The following is a 16,157-nucleotide window of genomic DNA, read 5'->3' as shown; positions in this document are numbered from 1 at the left end:
TTTTATTTTTTATTTTTCCTAATTATTCTTTAATATTTTATTCTCCCACTAATCTGAGAGTTTAATCTGTTTTAGCAGGAAATTTAGCCCTGGTAAGTCTTATTGCTTTGTGGAATGCAGCAATAAAACTGATTAAATGTGTTATTTTTTTGAAGATTTTGTTTCTTGAATTAATGAATGGAAATGAAGGCATTCAAATCTGGGCTGCGGTCAAAATATTTGGTTGAAAAATTGAAGGTTATCAGCACTTTGCAACAGCAAATAAAAGATGACGACGATAAGGGACTCTTGTCCTGAATGATTTTGGATTTTTCACTATTCACTACCAACCATTTTCACAAAAGCAATCCCGTTCGCGCCCGGCTGTTTTACTGGATTTTGACTGATTTTGCAAGGCCCACAGAATATTGTGTTCTATTGCTATAAAAGCATGGAACCTATCAAAAGAAAGATTAAAGTCTCTTCTTTCATCAGGAAAAAAAGTATGTTTCTCTCTGTTTTCGTTTTGCAGCAATTAGCATGAGAAGAGAGCTAAGTTTAATCAGTTTTCACAAATCTATTCAAAATTGTAAGTAATTTAGCTTTTTTCTGCTGCCACCTGCTGGCTGTTTGTGTAATAACTACTATTTCTGCAACCGTTCTTTGTAGTTGAGAGGCTGCATCAAAGCCTTCTGTATGCTCTAGCATAAAAAACAAAACAAAACAAAAAACGTATAAATACGTCTTTGGCACACATAAAACGTTAAAAAACGTATTTACACGTTAATGGGAGCAAATGAGTTAAGTGGCAGATGTTTGAAGGACAGTTTTGGTGAAATACTTCCTTAAAAAAATAAAAAAATAAAATAAAAATATAGGATAGAGTTTTTTTTTATTTTTATTTAAGACTGTGAGTTAAGATGTATTAAATGTGTGCTTGAGTTGCTGACATTTCTCCCGGAAGATGTGTGGGCCTTTAAGTAAAAGCTAATTAATTTTTGTTGGCCTCAGGTATTTTTCTCCACACCTTGCAAAGCCTAAGTGGTTGGATCCTAAACTCCTTTTCACTGCTGGCGAAACGGAAGAGAAGCAGAGCTCTCTTAATTGCGATACAAATATAAAAGTGCAAGAAAAAGGCTTTTGTGTGATAAAAGCTGAATATGATGGAACATAAAGACGTGCACACAGGTGGCAGGCGGAAAACACGGCGGCAGGTTGTTGAAGGTCAAAGAAAAAGTTTGTCTGTGTCTTTCACAGGTGATAACTGTGTCTGAAAGCTCCCATAAAATGCCTCCTTAATTCCTCGCCTTTATCCCACAGAGGCCCACATCCCTTTTCCTTTTTTCCTCTTTCCCCCACCTTCGTCGTGTTTTATGGTCCTTGTCTTGGAGAAAGGGGACTTGTTAAGGATCTTAAGAGATTTATGATTTACAGGCAAGGATTTTTTTTCTTTCGATCAAAGAGAACACTTTAATCTTTGGCCTGATATGAAAGGATGCTTCAAAAAAAGCAATAAAAAAGAAAAGAAAAAGGCAGCCGTCTCCAAAGTTACCTTTTCTATTAAGATTGAGGAAGAAAAAATAATGTTTTGTCATCTTTTTTTTTAATCATAAAAAATACATCTTGGGATTTTGTTGTTCGTTTTTACTTTTGGAAAACTTTCACAAGCCAATTCCCTAAATTGCTCAGGCACAGATACTGGGAATGCTTCAAAGCTTCCATGGCTGCGCGCTGGAGAGATTTGGCACACAACACACATGTATGTGCACGGGTGGCTTGTAAAATAAAGACACTCGTACACCAACACAAGCAAAATTGATTTGGGCCAGCCACACCAGTTTCATATTCAGCACATTAAAACGAGCACTTGGCCCTTAGCTGCTCACCTGTAACGCTAATCTTAATGTTCGACCAGATTCAATCAGTCGGCAGATGTCCCCGGTGCAAATCAAATTGATTATTCAAGGGCAATTTTTTTTTGGTGGGGATGCGTTTTTTTTTGGTGGGGAAAGTGACACTTGAAGTCAGTCTCAAAAAAGTGCTTATCAAACTTTTTTTTTTTTTTGGCGGGGGGCGTGGGGGGTCTGGGTGGCGGAGTGGGCACCATCGTTTGCCTTCAATGCAGGCCGCGTGGGTTCGATTCCCTACCCAGGAGACCATGTTTGTATGTGTGTGTTTGTGTGAGTGAATGTATTTAATTTTTTTTTTTTTTTTTGTAGTGAATCAACAGCACCTGTGTCATTTTCAGCTGAGTATTGCACTACATTTTGCTCCAGGATAATGATTCTTTGACAAATTATTCCATATATTCATCAGATTATCTACTCTTTTTGTTTGATAATGTTAAGTTGGAAAACACTGACTTTGTTGTGACATTTGGCACTCTGTGGTTATTTAGTATATTTTTTTTTGTGTTCGTCATTAAGCTCTGTTCTCTGTGGTTACTTTTTATTTTTGTGCTCTTATCCAGCCCTGCTCTCTGTTGTTACTTTGTATTTTTGTGCTCTACACCCAGTGCTGCTCTCTGTGGTTTACTTTGTATTATTTGTGTTCTACATCCAGTCCTGCTCTTTGTTGTTACTTTGTATTTTTGTGTTCCTCATCCATGCCTGCTCCCTTTTGTTACTTTGTATTTTTGTGTCTTCATCCAGTCCTGCTCCTTGTTGTTACTTTGTATTTTTGTATTCAGACTCCGTTTTTCAGTTATGTCTTATCTTGCTTTTGGGTACAAATTCCGCAGCTCACGTGACAGATTTAGTGAATCTGTGTCCAACATTGATATTTTGTGACTGTAAATGTTGTCCTTGTGTATTTGGTTTAACATCAATCTGAACTGGACACAGTTCCCGAAGAAGAAAAGAGCAGCCCTGATTTGAGCACAGTACATTAAAGTGTACAAGGAGTCTGAATAGGTTCTGCTCTACTAATTATCAACACAAGGTAATTTAACATTGCTTTGAAGGCTGGTCAATCCAAATGACAAGCAATGTATCAAGGGGAAGACACTTCAAATTGAAAATGCAATTATAAAATGTTTTGGAAGGAAAGAAAGGGGATAGTGAATGACATACGGAATATACGGTCTTAATGTTCTCCCTTTGACAGCGCTCATACATACACAATGAGAGTGCAGAAGATGCCTGCAAATAGTTCCTGGAAAAGTAATTATACATTGGTTTCTATGCTGTGGGAGCAATGAAGATATTGTAATTATGGATCATACAAAAATGTCGCCTTCCGCGAACTGAAGCTATTATCAAGTCCTGAGTTTCACGAAACCAAAAGGGCAATTTGTAAAAGGATATTGGCCTCTTTTGAGTGGTATAAAAGGGAGAATCCCTCTTGCCCGGTGCTCATCTCTCTCTTGCTGCCGAGGCGCAGATTAAGTCCCTCAGTGGTGTCGTGATGGGGAGGACAAAGTGCCTACTTTTGTGCCAATGACTTATTTGAAATTCAAACAACCCTTTGCAGTCGCCCAAGCGTTCAGCAAGGACGAGTGACAAGAGGAGTCTTCTCGCATCCGTCTGAGTGTCTTCGGTGATCGTCAGCCGTGACATTAAAAAACAACGGCGACGGCGAAGGCTCACAGGACGTGCGGAGGCGTTCGTCGCAACGTCTGCCTTTAAGAAAGCAATATATGGCGGGCGGCTGACTTTAATGGAGGAAGCGCGTGACAATCTTTGTCATTGGTCGTTGACTAAAGACCAACCTCGCGTCTGATTTCAAGGTCACTTTGTTTGATATGTCCTCACAATTGCTTCTAATCTCAATTATCTCTGTGATTTTCTACTGATTATCTTATTTTGAAGAAAAACAAACAGTTTTTTTTTTAAATATTGGCTTTCTGATGGTTTGTTTATTAGCTGTATTAGGAAAAACTGCTTTAGCTACACTCTCAGGATGTATCTGACATAGAAAGGATGAAAACTTTAGTAGTCACTGTTTAGTAATTGGGGAAAAAACAGATGGTCTTCAAGCCATAATTATTTTGCCATCAAAGGCTCATTTTTATTCTTTTACATTTTGAGATGTTATAAAATCCATGTCAAATTCACTGATAGGCTTCAAATGTTAACTTAAAACAAATCTCTGCTTTTTGGTCAGAAACGTGTTTGGTTGAAACAAGGAAAAAACATAAAAACAGGCTTTTTTGTCCCTTTGTTTTGTGATGAGAATTTGCCACTACAAGATGGATCACAGTAGTCAAATAGAGATGGTGGACTGTTGCCTCTGAACCACTCACAATTGGTACAAATGGGTCCAAAATGTGACACAAAGAAAGAAAAAAAAAAGATGTATTTGTCAGCCAAACTATTACCACATCACTTACTCCATACCAGATTCTTCTCCAAGCATCCAAGCACAAATTGAGCCTCACCAGACTAGGAAATATGTTTTCAAACTTGTCCAATTTTGGTGAGTGGAGTCTGTGTGAATAGGATGCTCAATTTCCTGTCCTTGGCTGACAGGAAAGACACTAAGTATGGTCTTCTGCTGATGCAACTTATCTTTTTCAATACAAGGTGAGAACCATTCAAGCTATTCTCACATGACCTCTGCCATGGGAAAAAATGTTTTTCACCATGGAAATGTTTCGGAGAGTTTTTTTTATATCTGGTTTAGACTTTGGCGCAAAGTATAACTTCAGCTTAGCTTCTAAAGTCTCACAGTGTAAGTCCGGTGAGACCAGAAGGTTGCAGGTTCAAGGTCTACGATTTTTTTTTTTTTTACTCACTCACTCACAGAAGAAAAAAACAATCCGTGCGTGCTTTCAAATTGCCGTGGGACTGACGTCACGCAGCTGACATGTTCGCCCGGCCCCGTTTGCGACACGCCACCCCCCCCCCGCTCTGCGATTGGCTTGAGGGTTGTAAACACTGTCTCTCCACTGAAACGGCCCGCTGTTTACAAAACAAACACAAAATGGCAAAATACAGGCTGGGAAGGTGGGGGTTTAGGACGAAATTACCACAAAAGATTAACAAAAACACAGATGTGTAGACTGAGAAAGTTAAAGTGTGTACATCCTGTATTTAAAAAGTGCATTTTCCTGAGTGAATCCGGCAGACAGCCCCTTTAAATTAGCTTCATGTTTCAATATATGGAAATAAAATGTTATGTATTTGGTTTGCAGTGTGTCTATGAAAACTATGATCGACATCGGTGCTGTTAGAAATCTTCAAATTGTGCCAATTATAAATACGCCGAAAGAATGCCCCATTCCTAATGGACAAAAAAGTGCAACTAAGTTAAGTATATCCAAAAAGCCACACCGGGGTTGTGTGTTTGAGCAAAAGTGTGCCTGCTCCTAATCCTCATCTTCCTCCCAGCAGGCAGAAGCAACATTAATCTGCGAGCGACTGCGCTCACAGCCGTTTGCAGCTCAGACATCTTCTTAGACTGCCAGTGGCACTTTGGAAACACTCAGCATCTCAGCGCGCCCATCAGCATGTGCATGTGAAATGCCACGTCGAGAAAGACAAACCACCCCACCCCCCACACACACAAACACACACCCGGCAAAAACCCCCGGAAAAAAAAAAAAAAAGCTGCCGTGCAATTCCGGAGTCTCAGTAGTAGCTCTGCTGATAATAGGAGAGTCTTCGGGTGCTTTTTCATTTCCAATCTGGCACAGCTCTGCATTGGAAATGCCACGGAATACACCCCCGAGCTCAACCCCCCCGGTGCGATATGGAATAACCTGCAGAGCACATCAACTGTTGAATTTGATGTTCAGGGCTGCTTTTTACGGCCGCTCTGACGGAACCGCTCGGAAATTTGCTTGTGCGTGCAGAGTCGCCGGGACGAAAAAAAAAAAAAAAAAGTGCAGACGTACACAAACGCGCACACGCCGACAAGTGAGCCAGTGGGCAGAGAGAAGGGATAATGGAAGAAGTGTAAATCCCATACGTGCTTAATCCGGACACTTACAAGAGAGTGTGATTCATACTCTATTACACTCCACTAATGGTGGCGAGAGACGCCGCGGCGCGCAATCAGTCAGCAGACTTGAACCTACAAAATAACATCCATGAATCCTCTTTACGGGGACTTAACTGAAGAGAGTGTAAAAGGTCAGAAATAAACCTTTTCTACTTATTAGCTATTAAAGCACTGGCGGCTTTGTACCACGCCCACTTGTGTTTTCATGCATTTCAAACACTCGAGTTGTGCGAAGGTTAATTTGGGCTTTTGAAGGGTATATTGTGGGACTGTGACGGGGTCAGACACTAATGGAAGAACGCCCTTTGGGTGTCTACCAACTTGAGTGGGCAAATGAAGCTCATTTGTTTAACTTGTCACAAACACATTGACAGTCAAAAGTTGAAAGAGTTCAGGGAAATAAAGGGAGGACTCCCACACTTAGCTTATACTTTAATGCACGATGATGATTGCTGTTATGAGTAAGAACATGAAATCTAACTGGGAACAATTTGGTTTTTCCACAGTTTAGGCACTGTTTAACAAACTGTCGAAACTGGATGTAATTTTTTTTCCCAGTGTTGTTCATTTCATAATTCTGGTTTTGCGAACCTTGGCCACCAGGGGGCAGTAAATAACGACATATGGCTAAAGTCTACATGAAGAGGATAAAGAATATTCTGCAAGTCTGTCTGCATGGGTTGCTTGCTGCATTATTTGAATTTAAATCCTTGTCATGTTAAACAGTTCTAATGCCACAACACTGATGCTATTCATTAGCCTGACGATGACACTTTGCATAGTTTGTTAGCATTAAGCTAAACTGCGACATCTAAAGCGAATTTATAATTTTGATTGACATACACAATGTGAAATTGTCTTTGTTTTATGTCTAGTTTGACAGTAAAATTGGTAAAAGCCTCATTTTTTGCAAAATGTCACATATTATAGTATTATTTTGGTGCTGTCTTGTTGCCAAGGAACAATATTGAAGTGAGGTGACAAGCTTTATTGATACAGACAACACCCTGTCTAATACAAAAGTAGCGCTTTGCCGCCATCTTGTGTTATGATAGGTATAATTATTTGCCTTTTTGGGAGCGGCGATAATGACTTGAATATTTGTGCTATTTGCAGTAAGACTATGTCCACATCCCCCTACTCTTGAAATCAGATGTCAGTTTTAAAAATGCATTTGGGAACATACAAATGCAGAGTGAAGATGATTTACAAATACGGAATCAATTTTAGCAAGACACATGAAATAGTCACAGGATTTGCGGGCCACATAAAAACATGTGGGTGGCCAGATCTGGCCCCTGGGCCTTATGTTTGACACCTGTGCTCTAAACTGTCCAATTTTTGTAAATATGAATGCTTGTTCATCTGAGATTGGCTGGCGACCAATCCTAGGTGTGAACAGCCTTTCACCCAAGGTCACCTAACGCTACAGAATATGGATAGAAAAAAAAAAAAAAAGTCAAATCATTCCACATGAAATCAAATCTGTGTTTACTGAACTGAGTCAACTCACCTTTCTTGTCACCGAAGAAGAGAGTTTGCTGTGCCGGGTTGGACCACTGGAGGGAGGTGTTGTCGTTGTACTCCACGCGGCACGTCATATTGGCCGTGCCGCCCTCTGTCACGGTGACATTTTGAACCAGAGGATGCTGACCGCTGATGCCTGCCACACATAGACAATAGAAGACATGAGATGAGACTTCATTTCTTAAATAGGTGTAAATAGGTTGAACACGCTAAAGGGTGGGGGTCCATATGAAAAACGCATTTTGGCGCGCAAGGAAACGAGACTTCCGCACAGGGGACGACGGGTTGCATTTAGCCTGCGGCGGCGACCCTGAAAGCTCGCTACACGGAGAAAAACAAATTAAAAGCTGCTCCCGGGGGACCTTCGTGCATGTGTGGGTGGCGCTATGACAAAAACACAGAGACAAGGTAACACTGGAACTGCAAAGTCAAGCTTTCAGCACCATGGAGAGAGGCTGCGGGGTTTCAGCACAACGGACAGCGCTCATATGGGAAATTTTGGCCCGGATTTTTGGAATGTGGGAGGAAGCCCGCAGCGCAGCCCGGGTTCAAACCAAGAGCTGTGAGGCAGATGAGCTAACCACTCACCCACTGTGCTGCTCCTATATGTGTTGTGTTGTGATGTATTCCATGTGAGGGTACAAGTAAATAAAAATAACCATAAATCTATCCCTGTTCCCATCCCCAGAGGACGGGCTTTAAAGGCTGTGTGAATAAAGGCTTAGGTTAGGAAGATTATTCATCCCTGACTTAACTCTCATCTTAACTCCCCCAGGAGAGGATCATAAAGAAAAAAAAACACACATATAGGGGATAGAAATGAGGAATATCTTTGCAAAAATGGCACATTAAAAACCAAAGTGATTCCGAGTCCTCCGATCCTTGAATTGACAGCCCAGGTGTGATAAACAAACGCACAAATGGAGCTTGCGCCCGGAGCTGAAGTGGGAGATTGTTGGGAGGAGGTGAAGGCGAAGTCAAAGAGCACGGGTCATTTCCAGCGTTGATTAAGGCCTCCCAAGGTTAATCATGCACGGAAGAGATAGAGAGGCGAGACGAGGAGGAGGCAAATGGATCGCAGCTTTGGGAGGAGAGAAATATGTTTTATTCATGCCACTTTTGCATGAGGCGTGCTCGGCCCTGTGATTTACCAGCTCCTCGCCGCTGTCCTTGCGCTCTTTATTGCTTCCACTCTGCCCATCACTTACTTTTTGCCTCATTTTCACCCCCAACTTGCGCCGATGGGCTGCCCATACATACACTTCAGCCCAGTGGGATAGATTTTATTTGCTGTGCTCTGGCCACAAAGGGGAAGTTAATAGTCCAACCTTCTACATTGACGGCTCTCGCAGATGATGTTTGAGGAAGGGTCTGTGCTGTAGTCACAGGTGGCTGGAGTAGCCGAAAATTGGACTTATACAGTAGTTTTTACACTTTAAGTCATTCATCATTAAAGATGCAACTCAAGTTTTGCTTTTTACACTTGTACGACAAATGCCTCCTAAAAAAAATGCCTGTGCAGTTAATAAAGTTTTTATTATGTTGGTATTTTGGAGCCCAGAACGGATTATTGCGGCTCCGATTATTTCCTATGGGAAAAATAGTTTCAAAATCTGTCTGTGCTTTTATTTCCATGGCTTTGTTGGCTTGCGTACAATTTCCTCTATGCAGTCAGGTATTCTATGACACAACATTTACGAAAAATAGTTATTGAAATAGTGGTGTGGGCAGATACAGAAAATCCTTTTCACAACGCCTATGCCAACCTATCATAAAAATATTTTGTTTCTTATTAAATATTCAAATTAGGCATGTTCGATACCACTTTTTTTCAGACTGACATAAACAATATAATTGTAAAGAAATCCTTATATATGTAACATTTTTCCTTAAAATTGCTTGAAATGAATGGCAATTTTCTATCCTTTTAATTTCTACTTGCTGATTATAAAACAGGCACGTGATCGCGAGTACCGATACCTTGAAATAAGGCTGGGCATTGACCTGATACTGATACCTACTATCGGTACTCGCCCAACATTAATTGAAATTTCTCCAGAATGTGTAGTGTATTTTCGTTAGTTGTTAGATTTAACCAATATAATCACATTCAAATAAATCATTACATAAAGTCATGAACTATAAAGCTGTTGTAGTGAATTTAAGTATGAGTTTCACTTGTTGGATTCAACTACTGAAATAAATATACTTTGCTATTTACTGTGTACACCTGTGTGAAAGGCGAAGTTAAGTAAAACATTTTATCTTAAAAAAAAATAACACATTCCACTCGTTTAAATGTGGTATTCAGATTAATATTGTGTTTGTGGAATATGAGGGGGAGGCCATTTTACCGTGTACTGCCACTTGCTGAAAATGACATCACAGTGCCTTCGGGATCAGTTTGCGAATGCCAAATGAAAATACCCAGAAATGAAAATTCCTGCGATAAATTCTACATTACAAGTCAAAGCCTTGGCGGAGGGCTAAATATGCCTTCAAAGGTGGACTACAACCTAGAAAAGACCTTGAATAGAAATGGCCCACATTCCTTATTAAAAACAATCTGTTTTTTTCCACCCTAAAGCAACAAGTTGTTGCACAAGGAGGATGCCCAAAGACATCCACTGCTTGAATAGTCCACTGGGACTGAAAGGGCCAAAGGGGCCGCCATGACGGTTCTATTAGAACAATGAAGTCCTCTGTGCGCTTAATTGACCAGTGGAGGAGCTTCTTCGGTCCTCCCTTCTGGCCACCCGGACCTGATTTAAATGTATCTCCTGAGGAAAAGAACGGCAGCTGCTCTCCCCTGATTTCCATGTCTAAATTTAGATCTTCTCTTCAACTCGGAGCTTTCCCCTACTTTCTTTTCCAGTTCACACGCACGCCGCTCAATTCCCTCGCTCGCCCCATCCCTGGCTCTGTCGCTCATTTCCTCTCGGAGTTGATCCCCGAAGGCTGCATTTCCACATTCTTTGTCTCTTATTTTCATATCCTCCCAGCTCCTTTGCGTTTATCTTGATCCTTACCGACGCGCTTGCTCTCCATTGTGCTTGTGAAGAGCACGGGGTGGGAATAGTGGGGGGGGGGGGGGGGGGGGGGGGATGAGTTTAATTGCCCTCGCAATCTGAATGACATGCCAAGGCTGAAGCAGGTCAACAGCTTCCTCATCTGCATGACATTAACGAGTGATGCAACAGGGAAATTAGCTTCCCTTCACTTAGCTAGAACTACATTGTTCCGGATGGAGCACTGAAGGTTAACATTGTCCCGGATCAAATGGAATTTTTTTTTTCTCCCCCTCTCCAATGTTTTAACCCCACTACAGCTGACTCGAATGTTAAAATGGAAGCACTCACTCATCAACATCCATTTCCTCACTCAAGCATTAAGAGCGCATGTTCGCCGAACAATCAAAGCTGGCCGCAGAGCTTCCCGGCAATCATTTGGACTTGTGCCTCACAACCACTCATTACAGCCAAACCACTGCACACCGTGTCAATACTTCATCAAGATTTTTTTTTTTTTTTTTTTTTTTTTTTAAATGGGAACAATGCCTGAGTGCTGAATGAAAAGCAAACTAGCGGACAACTAATAAGTCATACGAGAGAATTGTACATGCTTCCGTTCTGTGTTGCGGCGTGACCTTTCAAGCAAGAGTCTTCTAACTTTCCTTATTTAGGCATTCAGGAGGCAGTGAAGAAGCGGAGAAGTGCAGCCAGACAGACGGACAGCCTGGAGCCGCTGACCTTTATGTCAGGACTGGAGCTCAACTGAGCTGTACAACTATGATGTATAACCGCGGAAAAATGGATCAAGGCAGAGTACTGTTTTTGGTCAGAACGCTTGCCTTTTAAATGACTATAAATTAAAATCGCCACTGATCGAGACCACAAATCTCTTGATAAATTTCCATTCCAAAATGTTGATTACGTTCTGAGATTGGAAAACGTTATAAAAACGACCCCGGTATACATTTGCAAATGGTAAGTTTGACCTTTTCGAGAAAAAGCGCACATTTCCTATTACACAGTGGGCTGAAGTCAGAGTCCGTGTATGTGTTTGAGATATTGCCAAAAAACATTTTTGTGAGTTCCCGCTGACCTTGACCGCGAATCTCCAACAGCAGCTGGTGCCAAATTTGAACAAAGTACCTGATGAATGTGGGGGTCAAAAAATACGTTGACCACTAAATCTAATCAGTTCATCCTTGAGACAAAAGGACATTTGTGGCAAAGTTGAAGAAATGCAGTGGAATGGAAAGAACATAAGGATATCTAAAGATCATCACGCCTGTGGTTATTCCATCAAAAAATATATATATAAAAACAAGAACTGTCAGGCACACTCTGACAGTTGGTAGAACCATTTGTTGGTAAGAGAGAAACATGTTCTGATAACTATGATAGCAATACAAATTGAGTTACAATTTATTACTACAACCTATTTTCCCTTTCTTCTCCCACTTTCACATGCATCACACTTTGTGTCTGTAAATCAACCACAGATGCCATTACACCGTGGCATCAATAATGAGCCACCAGAATCCACTGTGACATGTAAATTGCACGTTATTGTTATTAATTGTTAGTGTTACCAAAGTAAACATATTTACGATACCACTAAAAGCATCCCAACACATTTTTTACACACAAAGTAGAGAAGAAATGCTCTTGCTTTAGTGCTGGTGTTGTTTCCCTTTGTGAAAAAGGAATATTTCTTGTTCAATCACGAGTTAACTGATAACCATAGTTTTTGAAAAGCCAAGTTTAATTTCACTAGCAATAGCTAGACCTGATTACCGCCATAGATAATAAAGTAGTGTAAAAGGTAAAACAAAAACATCAGTCTATGATCCAAACACTTTAAAGAACAAATGAGACACAAAGTGAATGAAAATTTTCCGAAGCTATTGTGAAGGCTTTTGGGAGTGAAGCTGAACTTTTTTTTATTTTTTTTATTATTCTGATATGATAATTTTAATTTGTGTAGCAAGCATCCAACAAAAATATCAGTATTTCACCAAAAACAAAAAAACATCAACAATAGTTTACCCTACTGATGGTATTTTCATGGTCTAGGGCTGCTTTGCCTTTCCAGGGCCTGGACTATTTGCTGTATTTAATGTAGCATGAATATAGAATGAATTCTGTGTCTACCAAAACATCAGGTCATCAATTTGTGCACTCTTGGGTCATGCAGTCTGGTACTGACCAAAAAAATATCAGGAAGGGAAGAAGGCAAATTCAATTTTTTTTTTTTTTTTACGGTACTGTACAACTTGAGCTTAAAAAACAAAACAAAACAGTAGGACGTAGATTCAAGCAAATATTCCCACCCTTACTGACTTGCAGTATTTTATTTTAACAATGACCTGTGTCATTTTGACAAGAGGCGGGCAGCATAATAGAGAACCATTCACAGCCGTGGCCCTGATGAAGAGGGCTGCATCACTTTAATAAGGTCAGCACGATGTGTTGTTCCCTGTGAGGAATGTTCTCCCAACTTAAATTGTCAGCTTACGTGGCACAAAAAAAATGTCAAAAGAACCAAAGAGGTTTGTTTTTTTTTTCTTTCTTAAGTAGACACAAAATTAAACGACATTTCTATCAATTGATCTTTTGGTGTTGAAATAAAACACAAAGCAGGACAGCCACGGCCCTCTATACTGGAAATTGATATAATTTGCCCTTCATTCAAGGCCAGCAATTTAAAGGGCAAAGATAAAAACCGAAGTGGAAGATGTTCAAGGTGACCAAGGGCATACAACGAATGGCTTTAAAATGGAACTAAATTGGAACACACTGTTGTCTTCCACATGGAAAATGTATAGAGAAGTAGCAGGCTCAAATGTAAGCATGCATTTCTGCATCTTTATTTATGCTGTCTTGTTATTTGAAAATATTAGTTTGTGGTAATCGTGAATATATTTATTATTTGAAACTTTTGTGTTACACTAGATAAAAAGCACATGATGCAAAATATTGTCATATGTTCTTACAATTTAAGACACACAGAATCGATCACTTATGCCCATCCCTCGTCATTTCCACCAGAAAAATAACTCATTTGCCACTATTTCCATTCTCTGAGGACAGTGTTCCTCTCAGCGCCCTCCTCAGCTGAGAGGCCTTCAAAGCAGCATTAGCAACCGTTCACACGCTTTCTGCCTTAATTGGTTTTGTAAATTAAATGTCATAAAAGCATAAGGTCAACGGAATCAGGTAGAAATGGGGTATTGCAGTTCAAAATTTCTTCTGGAGGTGATACAGAGGAGAAATTGTTTCTTTTTTTTGTCACGAAAAGCAATGCACTCTGGGAGATGAATCTCTGAATCTCCGGTAATGTTCACGAGGGAAATCAGACTAATCACCCACCATCGTCAACCGAAAACTCCCAAATTGCTTGAATCAACACAAGGTAGTGTGATTATTTAATGTGTGTTGATATGTTGGCAGATTCTGCTCATTTAGGAGTGATCTGAAGAAATTTGCCGTGTCCCAAAGGGAAAACTTTCACTGCGAGATGAGAAGGCTCCTCTTCGAAGCACCTCTCATCCTTTAGATTGCTGTGGCAGATGGATTTGGGGGGGAGTATATGGTAAGGGTTTGCAACTTTGCTTGATTGACACTGAAGATCTCATTTGGCACTTGAGTGCAACGTTTGAGAAAACCATCATAACGTGTTCTTTAAATGATGTGCCATCCCTTTTAAAATTAGTAGCTACACATTATATATATATAATTTAGACATCAGTAATCTATGCACAGGCTTGGCTCTTTGATGAACAAATGTAGATTTTCCCATTGTTGAGTTTTATTGAAGGTTTTGAAAGCAGGCGACTTCAAAACTGTAGGGGATCCTGTGAGGCAAAGCATTTTTTTTTTCTTTTTACGAAAACAAACACTCATCATGCATCACAAAATAATCAAATGACAAGAGAAACCAAAGGGAGACGTGAGCTTGACTTTCAATTCCATAACATCTGTCGCCCTAATTGAAGTGGGATGGATTTCTTAAAGCAGAAAATGACAGCCATCTAATAGCAATGATATGTTACATTTGTCAAATTCTGGCCTGTGGATACTGTAAATGGTTGAAAAAACTCCAACCCAGGAGGACAAAGGTATCAGGCATGGTGAAAAGTAATGAGCTTGCATTTACAGTATAGGTGGTGATGCTAATGTGATGATGGCAGAAGGGAATGGAGAAGGTTAAATGTATGAAGGAAACTCTTTACCTGCTCAAAGCACTTTGGCTTAAAATATAGATTCCGATATTGTATAGGGAATGTTTTACGGGAGCAGATAATCAGCTCTATTAGAAGGCTAGCGAACCTTTCCATGACTTCACACAAAAAGGCTGTTCTTATCAGCCATGAATTGGGAGAGGATTTAGAAGGAGAGACCTCTACTTATCAACGAGTTAAAAAATTATTAGGCACAATTCAACGTTCCAATTGGAAGAAAATCATCTCTACATAGTGGCCACACAGAGCATGTCGTGAGATGTCAGGTTTTTTTGTGGATTACTACCATTTAGCCAGTTAATTTCACACTATTTGTATAAAGAAACTACTTAACCTAATTTTTGAAACTTACCGAATCATTTCAGTCTGCTATTTTAATGGCTCCTATTGTAACATGGAAAAAGGAATGGATGACAGAGTGTCTAGCTTCACTTTCAACAAGCAAACCCAAGTGGACCGCTGTGACCCAAATAAAAAAGGTAATGAAATGTGGGACAGTATAGATTGGAGACTTGGGGTCCCTTTACAATGGAAATATGCATACCAACATGAACGGCACTGCTTGTTGGAAACAAGTCGAACAAGCCGCATATGTCATTCTAACCCTAAATGGAGCTAATCTACACATGGCCACCACTCACCTCGGACTTTGCCTTTGGAAGCCATCACTGGTGTCCACAAGAAGACAAAACGGGGGGTTGAACAGACAGCGAGAGGAAGGAAGGAGGGGAAAAAACACAAGAAAAAGGGACAAAGACAGAATACATGATTAGACAACTGTTGGAACAACAGCGTGTCTCTAAATGAGATGTATGAAGAACGGCTTTATCCAAAGTCCCTCAAAACCGAGTTCACGACGCGGCCACTTTAAATAAATCCACCGCAACGTGGGCATCTTGCAATCTGGCTATCCTGTAGCGCTGCCGTCATTGATGAGTCAGCGTTGCGTGTCATCCGAGCAATCATCCATGCAAGCGCCGCTGAAGGTTCACACCCGCTGCTGACTGACAGCGGTGTAATCAGTCGCGAAAGGCCCAGACAGGACCGTCCTCCGAGAAGAAATAAGTTATGACATGAGGCAGCCTGACAAGCGGCTCGCTGAAATGCATATGTGCCCCCCCCCCAACCCTTCTCCAAAATAAGACAGAACCACAAGAGAGGACAGAAGCAAGCATCTCCTCAGAGACTGCGGCGAGTGAAACAAACAACATATTGTCTATTTATGTGCGTGTATCCAGAGGGAATGACTCTTATGTTTTATACAAGTGGCTTTGCCCAATTGATAGATCTATCAGAATGCCTCCAGTGAGGCTGAAAACCTCAAATGTATTTAAGAAAAACAAAAAAAAACTTTTCTTTATATCAAGCAGCATTTGTTGGTTTCAAATTAGCCGACTCCTTTTGCTTCCATCACGGAAAGGAAAGAGTCAAATTAAGGACATCAATCATCTATTGCTAG

At 40.5% G+C, this 16,157-nt stretch overlaps 1 protein-coding gene across 4 annotated transcripts in view; it reads right to left on the bottom strand.

The window, feature by feature from the left end:
* Window positions 1-16,157, bottom strand: part of cadm2a (cell adhesion molecule 2a) — a 181,191-nt gene that overhangs the window by 38,861 nt on the left and 126,173 nt on the right. For 3 of the 4 annotated variants that reach the window (XM_077504955.1, XM_077504953.1, XM_077504956.1), the window contains 2 exons: window positions 15,340-15,366; window positions 7,436-7,585 (listed from right to left, as the gene is read on the bottom strand). In XM_077504955.1, coding sequence (XP_077361081.1) covers window positions 7,436-7,585; window positions 15,340-15,364 — 175 coding nt within the window. In that variant the 5' untranslated portion in view covers window positions 15,365-15,366. The remainder of the gene's footprint in view (window positions 1-7,435; window positions 7,586-15,339; window positions 15,367-16,157) is intronic. The other variant, XM_077504954.1, reaches the window with a different exon arrangement.

This window comes from Festucalex cinctus, chromosome 18 (genome assembly GCF_051991245.1).
Source record: "Festucalex cinctus isolate MCC-2025b chromosome 18, RoL_Fcin_1.0, whole genome shotgun sequence".
Classification (NCBI taxonomy): Eukaryota; Metazoa; Chordata; class Actinopteri; order Syngnathiformes; family Syngnathidae; genus Festucalex; species Festucalex cinctus.
The sequence above is the reverse complement of the archived record's forward strand: the minus strand, read 5'-3'. Positions and strand labels throughout refer to the sequence as shown.